Source organism: Hippocampus guttulatus, chromosome 2 (assembly GCF_054856545.1).
Source record: "Hippocampus guttulatus isolate MCC_2025c chromosome 2, RoL_Hgut_1.0, whole genome shotgun sequence".
NCBI lineage: Eukaryota > Metazoa > Chordata > Actinopteri > Syngnathiformes > Syngnathidae > Hippocampus > Hippocampus guttulatus.
In genome coordinates this window covers 23,379,159-23,400,449 of record NC_141262.1, presented here as the reverse complement: position 1 = coordinate 23,400,449, position 21,291 = coordinate 23,379,159, and the positions used below count along the sequence as shown (strand labels likewise).

The following is a 21,291-nucleotide window of genomic DNA, read 5'->3' as shown; positions in this document are numbered from 1 at the left end:
GAAACGTAGAACAACAGAGTAACTTTCGTGAAGGAAAGCAAGGATTCCTATCGTTGAAACGTTGCTTGAACCCACCATTGACACCACTTGTGTTTCAAGTTCTCTGTATTCTTCACTGCTGGGATCGTTCAAGGCTTCCACAAAAGGTTCCAACAAAGTGGCTTCCACAAACACAGTCGGTGGGGGAACGGAGATGGCGGGTGTTGTTTCGCCTTGCGTCGTTGCCGAAGGTGAACCCCGGGCAGTTGTTGTTAAGCCAAGGGACGATGTTGGTCCTTGAGTGGTTGTCGATGGATTTGCTGTTTGGGAGAGAGTCATTGAAAATAATGGATCGATATCTGCTGTCACAAAAGCGTTATTCTATTTTCTGCTCAAGAAAACTTCAGTACGAAAATTTCAGAGGATGAATTTTCTCCTCTGGCAAGCAGAGGTAAGTTGATGAATAAACTAGGCCCCGAGACTGAGACCTGAGGAACAGTGTTAGTCATGGAAGTGGATCTGAACGGGTTCAGTAGGATACGATTGAAATCAGTTCCCATCTAAAGGAGAGAATGTTTTTACTTACAACTGGCTACAATTGAGTCTGGATCAAGAGTGATGTTGAAGGGGTTATCGGGACTAATCGCAGCTTCGACCAATACTTCTGTGACCACGTCTGCTGCGGGGATAGCTTCTGCCGGTGCCGACACGTTGAACTGCAGTTCCACGTCGACTTGCGTGTTTCCCCTTTCGGGCCTTGAATGTCAAGAGTGCAGGATTTAGTTCAAACGTCGTTGGTGTCATTGGCGGGATTTGGGTCATGGATTTCAAATCTTACCGAAATCCAAGAACAACAGTGCCAAAGAAAATGGAACCAAACGTTTGGAAGAAGATGAAGTCGCACTGTAAAAGGATGGAAACGTAGAAAAACAGAGTAACTTTCGTGAAGGAAAGCAAGAATTCCTATCGTTGAAACGTTGCTTGAACCCACCATTGACACCACTTGTGTTTCAAGTTCTCTGTATTCTTCACTGCTGGGATCGTTCAAGGCTTCCACAAAAGGTTCCAACAAAGTGGCTTCCACAAACACAGTCGGTGGGGGAACGGAGATGGCAGGAGTTGTTTCGCCTTGCGTCGTTGCCAAAGGTGAACCCCGGGCAGGTGTTGTTAAGCCGAGGGACGACGTTGGTCCTTGGGTGGTTGTCGATGGTTTTGCTGTTTGGGAGAGAGTCATTGAAAATAATGGATCGATATCTGCTGTCACAAAAGCGTTATTCTATTTTCTGCTCAAGAAAACTTCAGTACGAAAATTTCAGAGGATGAATTTTCTCCTCTGGCAAGCAGAGGTAAGTTGATGAATAAACTAGGCCCCGAGACTGAGACCTGAGGAACAGTGTTAGTCATGGAAGTGGATCTGAACGGGTTCAGTAGGATACGATTGAAATCAGTTCCCATCTAAAGGAGAGAATGTTTTTACTTACAACTGGCTACAATTGAGTCTGGATCAAGAGTGATGTTGAAGGGGTTATCGGGACTAATCGCAGCTTCGACCAATACTTCTGTGACCACGTCTGCTGCGGGGATAGCTTCTGCCGGTGCCGACACGTTGAACTGCAGTTCCACGTCGACTTGCGTGTTTCCCCTTTCGGGCCTTGAATGTCAAGAGTGCAGGATTTAGTTCAAACGTCGTTGGTGTCATTGGCGGGATTTGGGTCATGGATTTCAAATCTTACCGAAATCCAAGAACAACAGTGCCAAAGAAAATGGAACCAAACGTTTGGAAGAAGATGAAGTCGCACTGTAAAAGGATGGAAACGTAGAAAAACAGAGTAACTTTCGTGAAGGAAAGCAAGGATTCCTATCGTTGAAACGTTGCTTGAACCCACCATTGACACCACTTGTGTTTCAAGTTCTCTGTATTCTTCACTGCTGGGATCGTTCAAGGCTTCCACAAAAGGTTCCAACAAAGTGGCTTCCACAAACACAGTCGGTGGGGGAACGGAGATGGCAGGAGTTGTTTCGCCTTGCGTCGTTGCCAAAGGTGAACCCCGGGCAGGTGTTGTTAAGCCGAGGGACGACGTTGGTCCTTGGGTGGTTGTCGATGGTTTTGCTGTTTGGGAGAGAGTCATTGAAAATAATGGATCGATATCTGCTGTCACAAAAGCGTTATTCTATTTTCTGCTCAAGAAAACTTCAGTACGAAAATTTCAGAGGATGAATTTTCTCCTCTGGCAAGCAGAGGTAAGTTGATGAATAAACGAGATCCCGAGACTAAGACCTAAAGAACAGTGTTAGTCATGGAAGTGGATCTGAACGGGTTCAGTAAGACATGATTGAAATCAGTTCCCATCTAAAGGAGAGAATGTTTTTACTTACAACTGGCGACAATTGAGTCTGGATCAAGAGTGATGTTGAAGGGGTTATCGGGACTAATCGCAGCTTCGACCAATACTTCTGTGACCACGTCTGCTGCGGGGATAGCTTCTGCCGGTGCCGACACTTTGAACTGCAGTTCTACGTCGACTTGCGTGTTTCCCCTTTCTGGCCTTGAATGTCAAGAGTGCAGGATTTAGTTCAAATGTCGTTGGTGTCATTGGCGGGATTTGGGTCATGGATTTCAAATCTTACCGAAATCCAAGAACAACAGTGCCAAAGAAAATGGAACCAAACGTTTGGAAGAAGATGAAGTCGCACTGTAAAAGGATGGAAACGTAGAACAACAGAGTAACCTTCGTGAAGTAAAGCAAGGATTCCTATCGTTGAAACGTTGCTTGAACCCACCATTGACACCACTTGTGTTTCAAGTTCTCTGTATTCTTCACTGCTGGGATCGTTCAAGGCTTCCACAAAAGGTTCCAACAAAGTGGCTTCCACAAACACAGTCGGTGGGGGAACGGAGATGGCGGGTGTTGTTTCGCCTTGCGTCGTTGCCGAAGGTGAACCCCGGGTAGTTGTTGTTAAGCCAAGGGACGATGTTGGTCCTTGAGTGGTTGTCGATGGATTTGCTGTTTCGGAGAGCATCATTGAAAGTAATGGATCGATATCTGCTGTTACAAAAGCGTTATTCTATTTTCTGCTCCAGAAAACTTCAGTACGAAAATTTCAGAGGATTAATTTTCTTCTATGGCAAGCAGAGGTAAATTGATGAATAAACTAGGCCCCGAGACTGAGTCCTGAGGAACAGTGTTAGTCATGGAAGTGGATCTGAACGGGTTCAGTAGGATACGATTGAAATCAGTTCCCTTCTATAGGAGAGAATGTTTTTACTTACAACTGGCTACAATTGAGTCTGGATCAAGAGTGATGTTGAAGGGGTTATCGGGACTAATCGCAGCTTCGACCAATACTTCTGTGACCACGTCTGCTGCGGGGATAGCTTTTGCCGGTGCCGACACGTTGAACTGCAGTTCCACGTCGACTTGCGTGTTTCCCCTTTCGGGCCTTGAATGTCAAGAGTGCAGGATTTAGTTCAAACGTCGTTGGTGTCATTGGCGGGATTTGGGTCATGGATTTCAAATCTTACCGAAATCCAAGAACAACAGTGCCAAAGAAAATGGAACCAAACGTTTGGAAGAAGATGAAGTCGCACTGTAAAAGGATGGAAACGTAGAACAACAGAGTAACTTTCGTGAAGGAAAGCAAGAATTCCTATCGTTGAAACGTTGCTTGAACCCACCATTGACACCACTTGTGTTTCAAGTTCTCTGTATTCTTCACTGCTGGGATCGTTCAAGGCTTCCACAAAAGGTTCCAACAAAGTGGCTTCCACAAACACAGTCGGTGGGGGAACGGAGATGGCAGGAGTTGTTTCGCCTTGCGTCGTTGCCAAAGGTGAACCCCGGGCAGGTGTTGTTAAGCCGAGGGACGACGTTGGTCCTTGGGTGGTTGTCGATGGATTTGCTGTTTCGGAGAGCATCATTGAAAGTAATGGATCGATATCTGCTGTTACAAAAGCGTTATTCTATTTTCTGCTCCAGAAAACTTCAGTACGAAAATTTCAGAGGATTAATTTTCTTCTATGGCAAGCAGAGGTAAATTGATGAATAAACTAGGCCCCGAGACTGAGTCCTGAGGAACAGTGTTAGTCATGGAAGTGGATCTGAACGGGTTCAGTAGGATACGATTGAAATCAGTTCCCTTCTAAAGGAGAGAATGTTTTTACTTACAACTGGCTACAATTGAGTCTGGATCAAGAGTGATGTTGAAGGGGTTATCGGGACTAATCGCAGCTTCGACCAATACTTCTGTGACCACGTCTGCTGCGGGGATAGCTTCTGCCGGTGCCGACACGTTGAACTGCAGTTCCACGTCGACTTGCGTGTTTCCCCTTTCGGGCCTTGAATGTCAAGAGTGCAGGATTTAGTTCAAACGTCGTTGGTGTCATTGGCGGGATTTGGGTCATGGATTTCAAATCTTACCGAAATCCAAGAACAACAGTGCCAAAGAAAATGGAACCAAACGTTTGGAAGAAGATGAAGTCGCACTGTAAAAGGATGGAAACGTAGAACAACAGAGTAACTTTCGTGAAGTAAAGCAAGGATTCCTATCGTTGAAACGTTGCTTGAACCCACCATTGACACCACTTGTGTTTCAAGTTCTCTGTATTCTTCACTGCTGGGATCGTTCAAGGCTTCCACAAAAGGTTCCAACAAAGTGGCTTCCACAAACACAGTCGGTGGGGGAACGGAGATGGCAGGAGTTGTTTCGCCTTGCGTCGTTGCCAAAGGTGAACCCCGGGCAGGTGTTGTTAAGCCGAGGGACGACGTTGGTCCTTGGGTGGTTGTCGATGGTTTTGCTGTTTGGGAGAGAGTCATTGAAAATAATGGATCGATATCTGCTGTCACAAAAGCGTTATTCTATTTTCTGCTCAAGAAAACTTCAGTACGAAAATTTCAGAGGATGAATTTTCTCCTCTGGCAAGCAGAGGTAAGTTGATGAATAAACGAGATCCCGAGACTAAGACCTAAAGAACAGTGTTAGTCATGGAAGTGGATCTGAACGGGTTCAGTAAGACATGATTGAAATCAGTTCCCATCTAAAGGAGAGAATGTTTTTACTTACAACTGGCGACAATTGAGTCTGGATCAAGAGTGATGTTGAAGGGGTTATCGGGACTAATCGCAGCTTCGACCAATACTTCTGTGACCACGTCTGCTGCGGGGATAGCTTCTGCCGGTGCCGACACTTTGAACTGCAGTTCTACGTCGACTTGCGTGTTTCCCCTTTCTGGCCTTGAATGTCAAGAGTGCAGGATTTAGTTCAAATGTCGTTGGTGTCATTGGCGGGATTTGGGTCATGGATTTCAAATCTTACCGAAATCCAAGAACAACAGTGCCAAAGAAAATGGAACCAAACGTTTGGAAGAAGATGAAGTCGCACTGTAAAAGGATGGAAACGTAGAACAACAGAGTAACCTTCGTGAAGTAAAGCAAGGATTCCTATCGTTGAAACGTTGCTTGAACCCACCATTGACACCACTTGTGTTTCAAGTTCTCTGTATTCTTCACTGCTGGGATCGTTCAAGGCTTCCACAAAAGGTTCCAACAAAGTGGCTTCCACAAACACAGTCGGTGGGGGAACGGAGATGGCGGGTGTTGTTTCGCCTTGCGTCGTTGCCGAAGGTGAACCCCGGGCAGTTGTTGTTAAGCCAAGGGACGATGTTGGTCCTTGAGTGGTTGTCGATGGATTTGCTGTTTCGGAGAGCATCATTGAAAGTAATGGATCGATATCTGCTGTTACAAAAGCGTTATTCTATTTTCTGCTCCAGAAAACTTCAGTACGAAAATTTCAGAGGATTAATTTTCTTCTATGGCAAGCAGAGGTAAATTGATGAATAAACTAGGCCCCGAGACTGAGTCCTGAGGAACAGTGTTAGTCATGGAAGTGGATCTGAACGGGTTCAGTAGGATACGATTGAAATCAGTTCCCTTCTATAGGAGAGAATGTTTTTACTTACAACTGGCTACAATTGAGTCTGGATCAAGAGTGATGTTGAAGGGGTTATCGGGACTAATCGCAGCTTCGACCAATACTTCTGTGACCACGTCTGCTGCGGGGATAGCTTTTGCCGGTGCCGACACGTTGAACTGCAGTTCCACGTCGACTTGCGTGTTTCCCCTTTCGGGCCTTGAATGTCAAGAGTGCAGGATTTAGTTCAAACGTCGTTGGTGTCATTGGCGGGATTTGGGTCATGGATTTCAAATCTTACCGAAATCCAAGAACAACAGTGCCAAAGAAAATGGAACCAAACGTTTGGAAGAAGATGAAGTCGCACTGTAAAAGGATGGAAACGTAGAACAACAGAGTAACTTTCGTGAAGGAAAGCAAGAATTCCTATCGTTGAAACGTTGCTTGAACCCACCATTGACACCACTTGTGTTTCAAGTTCTCTGTATTCTTCACTGCTGGGATCGTTCAAGGCTTCCACAAAAGGTTCCAACAAAGTGGCTTCCACAAACACAGTCGGTGGGGGAACGGAGATGGCAGGAGTTGTTTCGCCTTGCGTCGTTGCCAAAGGTGAACCCCGGGCAGGTGTTGTTAAGCCGAGGGACGACGTTGGTCCTTGGGTGGTTGTCGATGGATTTGCTGTTTCGGAGAGCATCATTGAAAGTAATGGATCGATATCTGCTGTTACAAAAGCGTTATTCTATTTTCTGCTCCAGAAAACTTCAGTACGAAAATTTCAGAGGATTAATTTTCTTCTATGGCAAGCAGAGGTAAATTGATGAATAAACTAGGCCCCGAGACTGAGTCCTGAGGAACAGTGTTAGTCATGGAAGTGGATCTGAACGGGTTCAGTAGGATACGATTGAAATCAGTTCCCTTCTAAAGGAGAGAATGTTTTTACTTACAACTGGCTACAATTGAGTCTGGATCAAGAGTGATGTTGAAGGGGTTATCGGGACTAATCGCAGCTTCGACCAATACTTCTGTGACCACGTCTGCTGCGGGGATAGCTTCTGCCGGTGCCGACACGTTGAACTGCAGTTCCACGTCGACTTGCGTGTTTCCCCTTTCGGGCCTTGAATGTCAAGAGTGCAGGATTTAGTTCAAACGTCGTTGGTGTCATTGGCGGGATTTGGGTCATGGATTTCAAATCTTACCGAAATCCAAGAACAACAGTGCCAAAGAAAATGGAACCAAACGTTTGGAAGAAGATGAAGTCGCACTGTAAAAGGATGGAAACGTAGAACAACAGAGTAACTTTCGTGAAGTAAAGCAAGGATTCCTATCGTTGAAACGTTGCTTGAACCCACCATTGACACCACTTGTGTTTCACGTTCTCTGTATTCTTCACTGCTGGGATCGTTCAAGGCTTCCACAAAAGGTTCCAACAAAGTGGCTTCCACAAACACAGTCGGTGGGGGAACGGAGATGGCAGGAGTTGTTTCGCCTTGCGTCGTTGCCAAAGGTGAACCCCGGGCAGGTGTTGTTAAGCCGAGGGACGACGTTGGTCCTTGGGTGGTTGTCGATGGTTTTGCTGTTTGGGAGAGAGTCATTGAAAATAATGGATCGATATCTGCTGTCACAAAAGCGTTATTCTATTTTCTGCTCAAGAAAACTTCAGTACGAAAATTTCAGAGGATGAATTTTCTCCTCTGGCAAGCAGAGGTAAGTTGATGAATAAACGAGATCCCGAGACTAAGACCTAAAGAACAGTGTTAGTCATGGAAGTGGATCTGAACGGGTTCAGTAAGACATGATTGAAATCAGTTCCCATCTAAAGGAGAGAATGTTTTTACTTACAACTGGCGACAATTGAGTCTGGATCAAGAGTGATGTTGAAGGGGTTATCGGGACTAATCGCAGCTTCGACCAATACTTCTGTGACCACGTCTGCTGCGGGGATAGCTTCTGCCGGTGCCGACACTTTGAACTGCAGTTCTACGTCGACTTGCGTGTTTCCCCTTTCTGGCCTTGAATGTCAAGAGTGCAGGATTTAGTTCAAATGTCGTTGGTGTCATTGGCGGGATTTGGGTCATGGATTTCAAATCTTACCGAAATCCAAGAACAACAGTGCCAAAGAAAATGGAACCAAACGTTTGGAAGAAGATGAAGTCGCACTGTAAAAGGATGGAAACGTAGAACAACAGAGTAACCTTCGTGAAGTAAAGCAAGGATTCCTATCGTTGAAACGTTGCTTGAACCCACCATTGACACCACTTGTGTTTCAAGTTCTCTGTATTCTTCACTGCTGGGATCGTTCAAGGCTTCCACAAAAGGTTCCAACAAAGTGGCTTCCACAAACACAGTCGGTGGGGGAACGGAGATGGCGGGTGTTGTTTCGCCTTGCGTCGTTGCCGAAGGTGAACCCCGGGCAGTTGTTGTTAAGCCAAGGGACGATGTTGGTCCTTGAGTGGTTGTCGATGGATTTGCTGTTTCGGAGAGCATCATTGAAAGTAATGGATCGATATCTGCTGTTACAAAAGCGTTATTCTATTTTCTGCTCCAGAAAACTTCAGTACGAAAATTTCAGAGGATTAATTTTCTTCTATGGCAAGCAGAGGTAAATTGATGAATAAACTAGGCCCCGAGACTGAGTCCTGAGGAACAGTGTTAGTCATGGAAGTGGATCTGAACGGGTTCAGTAGGATACGATTGAAATCAGTTCCCTTCTATAGGAGAGAATGTTTTTACTTACAACTGGCTACAATTGAGTCTGGATCAAGAGTGATGTTGAAGGGGTTATCGGGACTAATCGCAGCTTCGACCAATACTTCTGTGACCACGTCTGCTGCGGGGATAGCTTTTGCCGGTGCCGACACGTTGAACTGCAGTTCCACGTCGACTTGCGTGTTTCCCCTTTCGGGCCTTGAATGTCAAGAGTGCAGGATTTAGTTCAAACGTCGTTGGTGTCATTGGCGGGATTTGGGTCATGGATTTCAAATCTTACCGAAATCCAAGAACAACAGTGCCAAAGAAAATGGAACCAAACGTTTGGAAGAAGATGAAGTCGCACTGTAAAAGGATGGAAACGTAGAACAACAGAGTAACTTTCGTGAAGGAAAGCAAGAATTCCTATCGTTGAAACGTTGCTTGAACCCACCATTGACACCACTTGTGTTTCAAGTTCTCTGTATTCTTCACTGCTGGGATCGTTCAAGGCTTCCACAAAAGGTTCCAACAAAGTGGCTTCCACAAACACAGTCGGTGGGGGAACGGAGATGGCAGGAGTTGTTTCGCCTTGCGTCGTTGCCAAAGGTGAACCCCGGGCAGGTGTTGTTAAGCCGAGGGACGACGTTGGTCCTTGGGTGGTTGTCGATGGATTTGCTGTTTCGGAGAGCATCATTGAAAGTAATGGATCGATATCTGCTGTTACAAAAGCGTTATTCTATTTTCTGCTCCAGAAAACTTCAGTACGAAAATTTCAGAGGATTAATTTTCTTCTATGGCAAGCAGAGGTAAATTGATGAATAAACTAGGCCCCGAGACTGAGTCCTGAGGAACAGTGTTAGTCATGGAAGTGGATCTGAACGGGTTCAGTAGGATACGATTGAAATCAGTTCCCTTCTAAAGGAGAGAATGTTTTTACTTACAACTGGCTACAATTGAGTCTGGATCAAGAGTGATGTTGAAGGGGTTATCGGGACTAATCGCAGCTTCGACCAATACTTCTGTGACCACGTCTGCTGCGGGGATAGCTTCTGCCGGTGCCGACACGTTGAACTGCAGTTCCACGTCGACTTGCGTGTTTCCCCTTTCGGGCCTTGAATGTCAAGAGTGCAGGATTTAGTTCAAACGTCGTTGGTGTCATTGGCGGGATTTGGGTCATGGATTTCAAATCTTACCGAAATCCAAGAACAACAGTGCCAAAGAAAATGGAACCAAACGTTTGGAAGAAGATGAAGTCGCACTGTAAAAGGATGGAAACGTAGAACAACAGAGTAACTTTCGTGAAGTAAAGCAAGGATTCCTATCGTTGAAACGTTGCTTGAACCCACCATTGACACCACTTGTGTTTCACGTTCTCTGTATTCTTCACTGCTGGGATCGTTCAAGGCTTCCACAAAAGGTTCCAACAAAGTGGCTTCCACAAACACAGTCGGTGGGGGAACGGAGATGGCAGGAGTTGTTTCGCCTTGCGTCGTTGCCAAAGGTGAACCCCGGGCAGGTGTTGTTAAGCCGAGGGACGACGTTGGTCCTTGGGTGGTTGTCGATGGTTTTGCTGTTTGGGAGAGAGTCATTGAAAATAATGGATCGATATCTGCTGTCACAAAAGCGTTATTCTATTTTCTGCTCAAGAAAACTTCAGTACGAAAATTTCAGAGGATGAATTTTCTCCTCTGGCAAGCAGAGGTAAGTTGATGAATAAACGAGATCCCGAGACTAAGACCTAAAGAACAGTGTTAGTCATGGAAGTGGATCTGAACGGGTTCAGTAAGACATGATTGAAATCAGTTCCCATCTAAAGGAGAGAATGTTTTTACTTACAACTGGCGACAATTGAGTCTGGATCAAGAGTGATGTTGAAGGGGTTATCGGGACTAATCGCAGCTTCGACCAATACTTCTGTGACCACGTCTGCTGCGGGGATAGCTTCTGCCGGTGCCGACACTTTGAACTGCAGTTCTACGTCGACTTGCGTGTTTCCCCTTTCTGGCCTTGAATGTCAAGAGTGCAGGATTTAGTTCAAATGTCGTTGGTGTCATTGGCGGGATTTGGGTCATGGATTTCAAATCTTACCGAAATCCAAGAACAACAGTGCCAAAGAAAATGGAACCAAACGTTTGGAAGAAGATGAAGTCGCACTGTAAAAGGATGGAAACGTAGAACAACAGAGTAACCTTCGTGAAGTAAAGCAAGGATTCCTATCGTTGAAACGTTGCTTGAACCCACCATTGACACCACTTGTGTTTCAAGTTCTCTGTATTCTTCACTGCTGGGATCGTTCAAGGCTTCCACAAAAGGTTCCAACAAAGTGGCTTCCACAAACACAGTCGGTGGGGGAACGGAGATGGCGGGTGTTGTTTCGCCTTGCGTCGTTGCCGAAGGTGAACCCCGGGCAGTTGTTGTTAAGCCAAGGGACGATGTTGGTCCTTGAGTGGTTGTCGATGGATTTGCTGTTTCGGAGAGCATCATTGAAAGTAATGGATCGATATCTGCTGTTACAAAAGCGTTATTCTATTTTCTGCTCCAGAAAACTTCAGTACGAAAATTTCAGAGGATTAATTTTCTTCTATGGCAAGCAGAGGTAAATTGATGAATAAACTAGGCCCCGAGACTGAGTCCTGAGGAACAGTGTTAGTCATGGAAGTGGATCTGAACGGGTTCAGTAGGATACGATTGAAATCAGTTCCCTTCTATAGGAGAGAATGTTTTTACTTACAACTGGCTACAATTGAGTCTGGATCAAGAGTGATGTTGAAGGGGTTATCGGGACTAATCGCAGCTTCGACCAATACTTCTGTGACCACGTCTGCTGCGGGGATAGCTTTTGCCGGTGCCGACACGTTGAACTGCAGTTCCACGTCGACTTGCGTGTTTCCCCTTTCGGGCCTTGAATGTCAAGAGTGCAGGATTTAGTTCAAACGTCGTTGGTGTCATTGGCGGGATTTGGGTCATGGATTTTAAATCTTACCGAAATCCAAGAACAACAGTGCCAAAGAAAATGGAACCAAACGTTTGGAAGAAGATGAAGTCGCACTGTAAAAGGATGGAAACGTAGAACAACAGAGTAACTTTCGTGAGAGAAGCAAAAGTTCAGATCGTTGAAATGTTGCTTGAACCCACCATTGACACCACTTGTGTTTCAAGTTCTCTGTATTCTTCACTGCTGGGATCGTTCAAGGTTTCCACAAAAGGTTCCAACAAAGTGGCTTCAACAAACACAGCCGGTGGGGGAACTGAGATGGTAGTTGTTTTGGGTCCACGAGTTGTTGTTGATTTAGGTGCTGGGAATAACATATGGACCACCAAGGAAGTAGTTAGTTTTGATGTTGTTGATATTTGAAGTTCCTTGAAATAATTTTTAAAAATCTTTACTTACAAATGACTGCAATATATCCTGGAACAAGAGTGAATTTGAACGGGTTGCTGGTCCTGTTCACAACATCTACCAATGTGTTCACAACTTCATCGTTTTGTGGGATTTGATCATGTGATGTGTTTTTGAACTTCAGCTCCACCTCCACTTGCGTGTTTCCCTTTTGAGGACTTAAAAGTTGAACAAAAATGCTGATTATTTGAAATGTTCCCCATATGGAAAAAGCCATAAAACATTACCTAAATCCAATGAAGTTGGTTTTTATGAAATTACTCCTAAATGCTCTGATGTAAATGAAGTTGCACTGTAAGAATAGTCAAAAATTTAGTAATTCAGAAATCAGAAATATAGATTCTTTCATTGCTAACGTGTACGCACCATTGACACCACTTGCGCTTCAAGACGTTTATGTTGTTCACTGCTACGATTGTTCAACTCTTCCATGAAAGATTCCGTGAGAGTCATCACAAGAGGCACGTTGATGGTTGTTCCGTTTTTAGTTCCAACATTTTCGCCAAGAGTAATCCCAAATGCCACAGTCCCTATGGTTTGACAGTCATGGGTTATAGTCGTTCGCTTGTCACACAAGAGTTGAACTTTTTTTCAACTCACCCAGAAGGACTGCAACAGTCCCGGCACCCATAGCCTCTCTCTTGCTCCTGCCAAATCATTCAGGAAAAGATTTACCTTTAACAGTAACAAGCAGCAAGAATCATTCAGAATTTTTTTTTAACACATTTACTATTTTTCCCCTAAATATTCTGTAAATGTACAACTAATCTATTATTTTAAAATCGTATCACTATTTTCAGAAAGTGTTAAAATTTCTTTGCTGGAGTAGAAATTTTAAAAAAATTCTAAATTTATTCAAAACTCTAGTTGAAAAACTAAATTCATTAAAAAAAATCTACTCAAGAAAATTGTTGACCAGAAGCAAACCTTAAAATAACAAAGAAAAAAAGATCTCAAAATTCCTGAAACATTCTTAAAAGTTGCTTCAAAAAAAATCTCAATCCACAAACTTCTCATCGTTAATTTTCCTCAAAATTCAAAAGTCAGCTAAAACCTCATCACAGTCTTCACAAAAAACATTTATTCAACATTTTTTCTTTTTTTCTGTCAAATATACAATATACGTTCAGCATGTCGCATTTGTAATCCAAAATATATTATTTTGTAAATGTGAATAACAATACATAATGATCAAAACGCATTCCACACATGACAATGAAATCAAGGAATGTCACTCTTTTTCATGTATCACCAATAATTCCATTGACACATTTGTGATGTTTCAAACAGAAAGGTGTTCTTTCACATTGAACAATTAAAGGCCCAACTTACCCCAAGTGGAAGAAAGTCAAATGAGTCCTTTTTTTGAGATGAATGCTGTTCAGGTGGACGATGCTGCAGAGCCGTCGGTCCTTTTGTGGCTCGCCTTGTGGACATGAAAGCCTTTTATCAAGTTATGCAGTGGCCATGAGACATCTTTCAGAAATGTCCCTCATAATCCGCCAACAATATGCAGCCATCATCATGACAGCATCTTGGCTCGCTGCACTGTGGAGTCCTCCCTGCCTTTTGTTCGGCAATAAAATTTAAAACAACTCCTCGAGATCACCCGTCAATCAAAATGCCACTTTAATGATGAGGCTATTTACTGATGCGAATTCAGGCCTGAAAGGTGTTTGAACATGAGTCGTGACCCCAAAAAAAAGGAACAAAACAAATGCTTCTGAAAAACAATGAAAACCAATCTCGTGTCGAGCACTATTTTACCATTGGATAACAATGAGTGGTGTGGTAATTTTACACAGGAACTTCTGTTATTTATTTCAACAGTATACTACTGTATTTTGGTGACACAGTGTATAACTGGTCAGAATGTCCGCCTCACAGTGCAGAGGTCACGGGTTCGATTCCCGCCCCCTGCCTTCTTGTGTGGAGTTTGCATGTTCTCCTTGTGCCCTGTGTGGGTTTTCTCCGGTTACTCCGGTTTCCCTCCAACATTCTCCCTCACTCTGGTATGGGGAAGTGACATATTTAGCCTCAACAACACATGACTCGAACAGAGCGGGATTCAAACAGTGGACCCTTCGGTTACTGGTCAACCCGCCGTACCTCCCGTATCTACAGTTCTTGTTAACTGACTGATGTAACTTTTAGTTCACATGCTTTGGATAAATATGAAACACTATTTTACAATTGTTCATAGAAAACAGTAAGATACTGTTGGAAATTCACTGTAAATTTCCTCAATTTTGTTACAGTGCATTCAACTTTTTTTTTTTACATTGGACACTTGTAATTTTATAAGAGAAATTTTATGAGGAAAACAAATTCTGAATTTAACAAGAGAAACGTCATTTCAGAAGAATCGAGGCGAGGTAATGCAGGTTTATTTATATCGCACATTTCAAACACGAGACACCTCAATGGTCTTCACACAATCAAAAGTACATTCAAAAGCATTCACAAAAAAACAACAGTGCGACGTTCAAAGGCAAAGAAACAAAAAGTATCCGACCAAAATGAGCAGGAAAACTTAGTCACGTGTACAAGCATTTACAAACAAGAATCAAAATAAAAGCAAAGAAAGTGAAAGTGATTTTAAAATGCTTCAAAGGACCTGAATCATAGCTATGGGGGGATGGGCGGGATCATTTATAACTTGGGTAAAAGCAATCAAATCGGAATATTGTGCGAAAAACTTTATCACAATTTTATTCATCTCTGTACAAATAAATAAATAAACTGCATGCAAATGTGGAGGGACGTGTATTTGACGGAACTTAGCTTACATAACGCAGAAAGAAATCGACGCTTCGCTTCTGTCAGTTTGACCGCCAATTCCTGACGCGGTTTATTTTGTTTTCCCGCAAGTTCAACCAGTTCACTCGCAATCCACCGTTTTAAGTGTTTTCAAAACAATCTGCGAGGATATATTCAACTGCGCGTGGAAGGAATGTCAAGTGAAATTATGATAGATCACGATAGCGTATCAGTATTTTGTGCCCCGCCTCATTCTGACTGAAGCTCGGAGCAATCTGCTGCAGTCCAACGTCATTGCGAATGTGCAGATGAATTTCGGTGGCGATATCGCACCATTTTCAGACACTACGTGACAACAGAAAATGACAAGGCAAGGCAGGAAACAATATTACAACGCTCGCCTCTGCTGTATAACGCAATGACATCGTCTGCCTGATGTATCAATCAAGCAGTTTCCTCCCAATTTTGGGGCATGACGTAGTGTGCTGAAAGTTGTCACAAAATAATAAAACGTAAAAAACTACAGAGTTTTTCAGGGGGGTGAATTTTAGGGCTGACCTCATTTTTACATACAGGTGCCCATGTTCAGCCCAATCAAGTGTCCCTTTCAACTGTAAATGCAGCTTGACAAAGTGGAAAGTGAAACAGGGAGACATTTTTTTTCTCATATCTTTATTCCTTACAATTTTTTTTTATCTTTCCTTCTTTCTTTTCTCCTCTTGGTCTGGACGACGCGTCCTCTCTTGGACGTGGACCAACGACTGCAGGATACAAATTAAAAGTCAAGAATCAGTTACAAAATGTCAATCATAAAAATTGTCCAGAATGATTTGACTGAAATGGATTGCAGATAAAAGTTCAGTACCATACGAGTGAACTGCACTTAAGAAATCTAGTGTTCTGGATTAAAAAACTAAGTTTGACGCCGCTGGAACACGATGCAAAGTGTGAGCATTTCATTTGGACTTGCCTGCTGATGTGTTTTCGAGGACAAGCTTTGCGTTTGTGCCCCGGGCTTGAGCAGTTGTAGCAACCTTCCTCGCCTTGGCGTTGGTCACACGGATGGTCCGGGAGGGCACAGCGGCCGCATGATTGACAGTGCCGCCATGCTTCGGGAAGGGTGGGAAGAAAGAAAAGCTCTTGGTTCAACATAGACACAAAGGCTACTCGGTCCGATTTAAAACTTTCTCTTTCACAGAAAAATCTGTTCCATTCAATACTGTTCATCTCGTATTTGGTTAAAAAAAAAAAAGAAGCCCCAATATAATTTAAAACGTGCACTTACATGGTTTCACACATCGCTCACAAACAGAGCAGTGTTTCCACTGGCGTCCATCCTGTAAATTGAAAAAAAATTGTACACAATTTTTAGTCACCTGCGATAATTTCCGACAGTTTATCGTCGTTGGCCAATAAAAAGCAAATATCACCATATTTAAATGAGAATTTTTTTTCCTTTTTATTCCATAATGGGAATTCATTGTAACTCAAATTTATTTCTCATTTTAGCAACTTTTTCCTCATAGATGATGTCTTTGACATTTTTTTCCAGTGCAATTTTTGGGTAAAATCAAGACTTTATTCTCATGTATTCTAAATTTATTTACACTTTCATTTATTTACACAACAATGTTTTCTCATAACATTATGATTTTTTTCTTACAGTATTCTCTGAAAATGTTATTTTCATTTTAAAAAAAAATTCTAGCTTCCTCCTTTTCTTATATTTTTTTATGCCCACGTAAAAATTAAGACAATATTCTCAAAAATTCCAGACTATAATCACATACCGGTAGTTACGTTATCTCATAACTGATTCTTTTGTTTTACTATTGTAATCTTTTTTTAAGAAATTACAACTTTTATCCTTTTCCTTATATTGCTCTTGGCAGCACACCTTGTACAGCGTGCGCCGAACAACACGAGATCAGAAACCTTTGTTTTATTTATTTTATTTTTTGTGATCCATGTTTTTCACTGGCGGTGACCAAAGTGATCAAGCAGTATGTTACCTTGGATGGGCAGACGTTGCATTTGGTACAGTGCTTGTTCAGGGACCACACGTATCTCTCACAGATGGCGCAAAATCTAGCAAAATGAGTTGGCAAAAGCGTTGTCATGGGTCGCAAAAACTTTCTGGAAGTTCTCTAGTCCCCACCACCCCCAACTTTTTGGGAGAATATGGGACTACCTGTAACCCTCCTCCTCGGGAAGGACAATTTCTGCGGCAGTAATATTCGTGAACAATCGGACTGGGGACTGCTTCCTTCCCGTCTTCCCGTGCTTGTACAGGGAATGGTTGTCATAGTCCACCTAGGAAACCAAGTTCACAAAAAAAAAAAAAAAAGGAAAATGGCGACACTCAAACACATTGTAAAAAAAATCACAATTAATCAAACATGAGCTCTCCGGTTTCATTTTGAATGTATTAATTTTGATATTACTGTACGTCCATACAATACTTACTCATCCCGACCACCCGTTTTTTTTAAATCTTGCACTTGACAAATAATAGACAAGAATAAAAATAACCAAAGCAAATCATTTGCAAAGAAATAAAAAGTAACACGTAACAAGTTGCTCTAGAAAAAATTTAAAACCAACTGAATTTAAAAACAAAAGTCAAATGGAAATATAAGTTAACTGTCCTCGTCAAGATAAGCGGCTTAGATCTTGCAATGGAATGAAAATTCCAAAATGGATTCTGACCCTGTTAAGCCCCAAGATTCCACAAGATGGCGGCAAAGCGCATTCTCACAATGGCCGCCCTTACCTGGTAGTCCAGCATAGTTAGACAAGGGAAGCAGTCGAGGATGCGAGCTTCAAAGAAATACGGAAAGATCCATATCATAGGCATGTTGACGTTACTGCTGCCTACATGAACATAAATGGAAAAAACAGTCAACTACTTTGCCCGCATCAGAATGTTCTGGATGCTGAATGAAAAGAACTGACCCAAGATTCGCTGTTTCATCCATGCCTGGGCGATACGAGAGAAGCTGTTGGCCAGCGGTTTCACCAGACCCCCGAACGGAGGGTCGGCCACCATCACCACCTTTTCCCCATTTGACTCTCTGAGAAATGCCTGGAGTACTGCGATCGAGGCCTAAGAACGAGCACACTTGTGACACACTCATGGCTTGGATCGATAGCAATATTTGGCGCCAAATATCCCACAGTCATTAATATCGTGAAAGTATACAATGGCAGATCGAAACTTTTATCCTTGGTGGATGCATACGGTGGCCAAGGCTATTTCAAGAGGTCCGCAAAACAAAAACTTGTAAACGCGTTATCAACAATCAACATCCATTCCAATATTGAATAATAATACTGTAATGATAACAACATACATTAAGCTGTAACTTGTGTTATTTCTCTTTAGACCCACACGTATATCTTGCTCCGCCACACATTTTTTAATTTTCTATGCACCCTATAAAAAAAACAATTTTTTAAAATCTTATTGTTACTTGAAGGCTTGCATCATTTACAGTCACACAATGTTATAAAGTCTCCATTTTCTATCTAAAAAAAATATCAGGGACTACCTGCAGTGTGTCAGCTAGTTGACACACTCTTGGAGCATACACGGAAGAGCAGCTGGTGGCGGCCTGCGGTCTGCATTTTGACCGGCCATTTGATTACCCCCCCCCCCCCAAAAAAAACATTTCTTCAGAGAACATGGATAAACAGCTAGCACAACCTCCCCAGTAACTGTTTACCGAATTGGTCCCACAGCTTCCCCTAGTGTGTTGGGGATCATTCATTACCTCACTATCAAAGAAGTGATGATTGAACATGTTGTAGTGGCAGAACTCATCTTGGCCGTAGAACTGGGCGTATCTTAGACATGAAGGACACGGGAGATTTTTGTCACAAACTTTTCTCAAGGCTGAGAACATGAGACCAAAGGATTGTGAGCTCATATATGCAAGCCGACCTGAAGTCGATGTCTAGCAGGAGGCTTTTCATTGGCCTTGCCTCTCCGCCCGGGTATTCCAATTTAATCAGCTCGTGCAGTCTGAAAAAAAAAAAATAGTAGTTTTACTACACAGTCTCATTGACTGACTCCCACATCACTCACGAGTATACTGTAGGCCCCACATGCATTCAAAGTCACTGATGCAAGTGTAGAATGTGACGACGATGCCACTAAGTGGACAAAAATAAAACCTGCACTTCACACACATGTTTTTTGTTGGTAAAACAAAAAACATTGGGTTGATACTATGCAACCCAACACATCATGTTTTGTGTTGGGTTGACTGGCAGGGTACGAGTGGCTCACCTGGGCGTGCCCACGCACAGCACCTTGTTGAAGCGCAGGGCAACCAGAGTGCCCAGCAGGAAGCGGGTGGTACGCTCGGTGAACAGATACTGCGCATTGCTCTTCTTGTTGTCCAAGGGACACAGCAGCCTGCTGGGGCGCCGCAGCTGGGCGACGGCCACAGGGATGCATACGTGGGTGGCGTGTGCACCCGTCTCCTCGGCAAGGAGGAGGACCTGGCAATCCTGACAAAACTTCTTTTCGTCAGATGAGAGGGCGATAAACTGTTGGAACCTGCAAGGGGTGATGCGTCGTCACATTTCACGGCCATCTGGCACAAAATGAAAACATTTGATGTGTATTTAACCTTGACTCTTACCTTGCACTGTACTGCTGCTGGCTGAACGGGGGCCACCTCCTTTTGTTCTCCAACTCCCTAGCCAACTTTCGGGCCTCTGACACCTTGAAACCAAGAATTCACTCAAACTATATAGTAATAACCTGCTTGGGCATTTGTGTTTTGTATTTGTATGCATTATTGAGCCAAGGCACACATTACATTAGATTGACCTCCACAGGTTAATTGTACTTTCTGTCATCGAGTGGAAGAGCATTTCATTGGTCTGCCTTTCACGATACATCGCTGGCATAGATTGACGTGTCAATAATAATAAGAATAAGAATTTTTCTGGGTCAGCACCGTGTGCGACTGGTTAGCACCGTCTCAAAGTGCAGTGATGCAGGGTATGATTTCAGGTCACGACCTTCCAATGTGGAGTTTGCATGTTCTCCCTCAGGGTACTATGTTTTCCTCCCATATTCCAAAAAGATGCACCATAGGTTAATTGAACAATCATCCCTTTGTGTGATTGTGAGTGCATGTGCTGCGAATGGTTGTTTATATACAGTATGTGTGCCTTGTGATGGCTGGCAACCAGTTCAGGGTGTACCCCGCCCACTGTCCAAAGACAGGTGAGATTGGCTTTAACACGCCCACGACCCTTGTGCGGGATAAACAGATTAGAAAACGGATGGATGGATAGTTTCCTGTCAAATGCCTACTTTCTCGTCTTCCCACTGGAAAAAGTTGCAGTCTTTGCGATCTCTGCAAGCCGAGCACGCGTAAAACCTCCTTCCGCCCTCGCCTCGTTTCGCAACTTTCTCAAATAACAAAGTTGGTCCTGCAAACGAAATGGAAATGTGATTGAAAAGATCTCGATTTTATGATCGATTAGCTAGGTCTGGATTCATGTTTACCATGTGGACAACACGGTGTCGATGCGTCGTCATCTGTGAGAATAACCTCGTATCCCAAACAGCTGTCTTCCAGCCCCGCTGTATCCATGATGTAAGCGTGTAATTATCAATGAATAATATTTGTATCATATATAAAGCGATGAAACGTGCGGGCCCATGTTATCTGGACGCGTTTGAGCTTGGAAATGCAACCAGGTTTGAAAGGCGTGGCCTATGCGTAACAAATCACGTGAGCAGAAAAGATTTCCGGGTACTCCCCTTCCCTTACGCCTACTTATTAAAACTGACACCACATTTCCCGACAATTTGACAAACATAGGTTAATAAAAGCAAATCTATGACAACATTAATGTTTAGCCGGTAGTGACTCACTAGTAGTGAGTAAGTCATGAACAAGTGACTCCCGCTTCCAGTTCCTAAACGTTCATTCGCCTTTAGCTACTGAAGTTAGGGTATACTCTCGACATTTTTTTCTTTTTTTCAAACCAGGAATTGTAGTTTACTTTTTATTCGGAAACTCGAGGAGCAACTGAGGTCGCATGTATACACACGCATGGGCAAGCGAGAGATCTTCAACCGTTTTTCTTTGAGGACAGTTAAAGTTTCTGCCCCTATGCATGTAGTCCAAACACGCCGCGCGCTAAGCAAAACGAGTGGGGTTGCATTCCTTTGGAGACTACAATTCCCTTGCATTGCTGCAACGCCTTTGACAGTGTGACATGTCAGTTAACGCAGTTCCGTCAAGGAAGTGGGGGAAGTGTCCTTTCAGCGTAAAGGTTTTAGACATGGAGAAAATGTTTTAAATTCATTTATGTGCGTATATTCAAGATTGACCATATGTTTCATATTTTTTTTGATTAGTAAAATGTAACGTTTTTGTAGGTGGATGTATTTGATAATAAGTACTGGAAAATAAAATGTTTTTATTTCGGCAGTGCATTAAGAACATTCTTGTCTAAAATTTGAATTTTTACATCCCATGTTTTGCAAAATCCGTCCACGCCCTAGCTGTCTGCGTTTAGAGAGGCGT

General features: G+C 43.2%; 2 protein-coding genes across 2 annotated transcripts in view; both read right to left on the bottom strand.

Moving 5' to 3' along the window:
* The window catches only part of LOC147209088 (uncharacterized), a 40,073-nt gene extending 26,699 nt beyond the window's left edge, over nucleotides 1-13,374 (bottom strand). Inside the window, exons 1-30 of the mRNA XM_086104685.1 lie at nucleotides 13,307-13,374; nucleotides 12,575-12,621; nucleotides 12,341-12,504; nucleotides 12,202-12,266; nucleotides 11,966-12,132; nucleotides 10,816-11,039; nucleotides 10,663-10,727; nucleotides 9,516-9,685; nucleotides 9,026-9,249; nucleotides 8,873-8,937; nucleotides 8,621-8,790; nucleotides 8,131-8,354; nucleotides 7,978-8,042; nucleotides 6,831-7,000; nucleotides 6,341-6,564; nucleotides 6,188-6,252; nucleotides 5,936-6,105; nucleotides 5,446-5,669; nucleotides 5,293-5,357; nucleotides 4,146-4,315; nucleotides 3,656-3,879; nucleotides 3,503-3,567; nucleotides 3,251-3,420; nucleotides 2,761-2,984; nucleotides 2,608-2,672; nucleotides 1,461-1,630; nucleotides 971-1,194; nucleotides 818-882; nucleotides 566-735; nucleotides 76-299 (exon numbers count right to left, since the gene is read on the bottom strand). Of these exons, the coding sequence (XP_085960811.1) occupies nucleotides 76-299; nucleotides 566-735; nucleotides 818-882; nucleotides 971-1,194; nucleotides 1,461-1,630; nucleotides 2,608-2,672; nucleotides 2,761-2,984; nucleotides 3,251-3,420; nucleotides 3,503-3,567; nucleotides 3,656-3,879; nucleotides 4,146-4,315; nucleotides 5,293-5,357; nucleotides 5,446-5,669; nucleotides 5,936-6,105; nucleotides 6,188-6,252; nucleotides 6,341-6,564; nucleotides 6,831-7,000; nucleotides 7,978-8,042; nucleotides 8,131-8,354; nucleotides 8,621-8,790; nucleotides 8,873-8,937; nucleotides 9,026-9,249; nucleotides 9,516-9,685; nucleotides 10,663-10,727; nucleotides 10,816-11,039; nucleotides 11,966-12,132; nucleotides 12,202-12,266; nucleotides 12,341-12,504; nucleotides 12,575-12,605 (4,323 nt within the window). The 5' untranslated portion in view covers nucleotides 12,606-12,621; nucleotides 13,307-13,374. The remainder of the gene's footprint in view (nucleotides 1-75; nucleotides 300-565; nucleotides 736-817; nucleotides 883-970; nucleotides 1,195-1,460; nucleotides 1,631-2,607; nucleotides 2,673-2,760; nucleotides 2,985-3,250; nucleotides 3,421-3,502; nucleotides 3,568-3,655; nucleotides 3,880-4,145; nucleotides 4,316-5,292; nucleotides 5,358-5,445; nucleotides 5,670-5,935; nucleotides 6,106-6,187; nucleotides 6,253-6,340; nucleotides 6,565-6,830; nucleotides 7,001-7,977; nucleotides 8,043-8,130; nucleotides 8,355-8,620; nucleotides 8,791-8,872; nucleotides 8,938-9,025; nucleotides 9,250-9,515; nucleotides 9,686-10,662; nucleotides 10,728-10,815; nucleotides 11,040-11,965; nucleotides 12,133-12,201; nucleotides 12,267-12,340; nucleotides 12,505-12,574; nucleotides 12,622-13,306) is intronic.
* Nucleotides 13,375-14,339: 965 nt separating this feature from the next.
* Nucleotides 14,340-20,465, bottom strand: zcchc4 (zinc finger, CCHC domain containing 4). Its single transcript, XM_086104687.1, has 13 exons — nucleotides 20,262-20,465; nucleotides 20,067-20,185; nucleotides 19,384-19,466; nucleotides 19,026-19,298; nucleotides 18,678-18,758; nucleotides 18,508-18,580; nucleotides 17,690-17,840; nucleotides 17,508-17,608; nucleotides 16,926-17,047; nucleotides 16,747-16,822; nucleotides 16,020-16,071; nucleotides 15,705-15,843; nucleotides 14,340-15,495 (listed from the first exon to the last, which is right to left on the bottom strand). The coding sequence occupies exons 1-13, from the start codon at nucleotides 20,347-20,349 to the stop codon at nucleotides 15,414-15,416; spliced, it is 1,440 nt and encodes a 479-aa protein (XP_085960813.1). The 5' UTR covers nucleotides 20,350-20,465; the 3' UTR covers nucleotides 14,340-15,413.
* Nucleotides 20,466-21,291: the final 826 nt, after the last annotated feature.

What these genes read in the sequence shown, in the direction of transcription:
- zcchc4 (XM_086104687.1), bottom strand. Translation starts at nt 20,349, where the DNA reads ATGGATACAGCGGGGCTGGAAGACAGCTGTTTGGGATACGAGGTTATT. An exon ending in GCAACGTCTGCCCATCCAAG is followed by an intron (nt 16,072 to 16,746) that starts GTAACATACTGC and finishes TTCAATTTACAG; the next exon opens with GATGGACGCCAGTGGAAACA. An exon ending in CCTCGAAAACACATCAGCAG is followed by an intron (nt 15,496 to 15,704) that starts GCAAGTCCAAAT and finishes TGTATCCTGCAG; the next exon opens with TCGTTGGTCCACGTCCAAGA.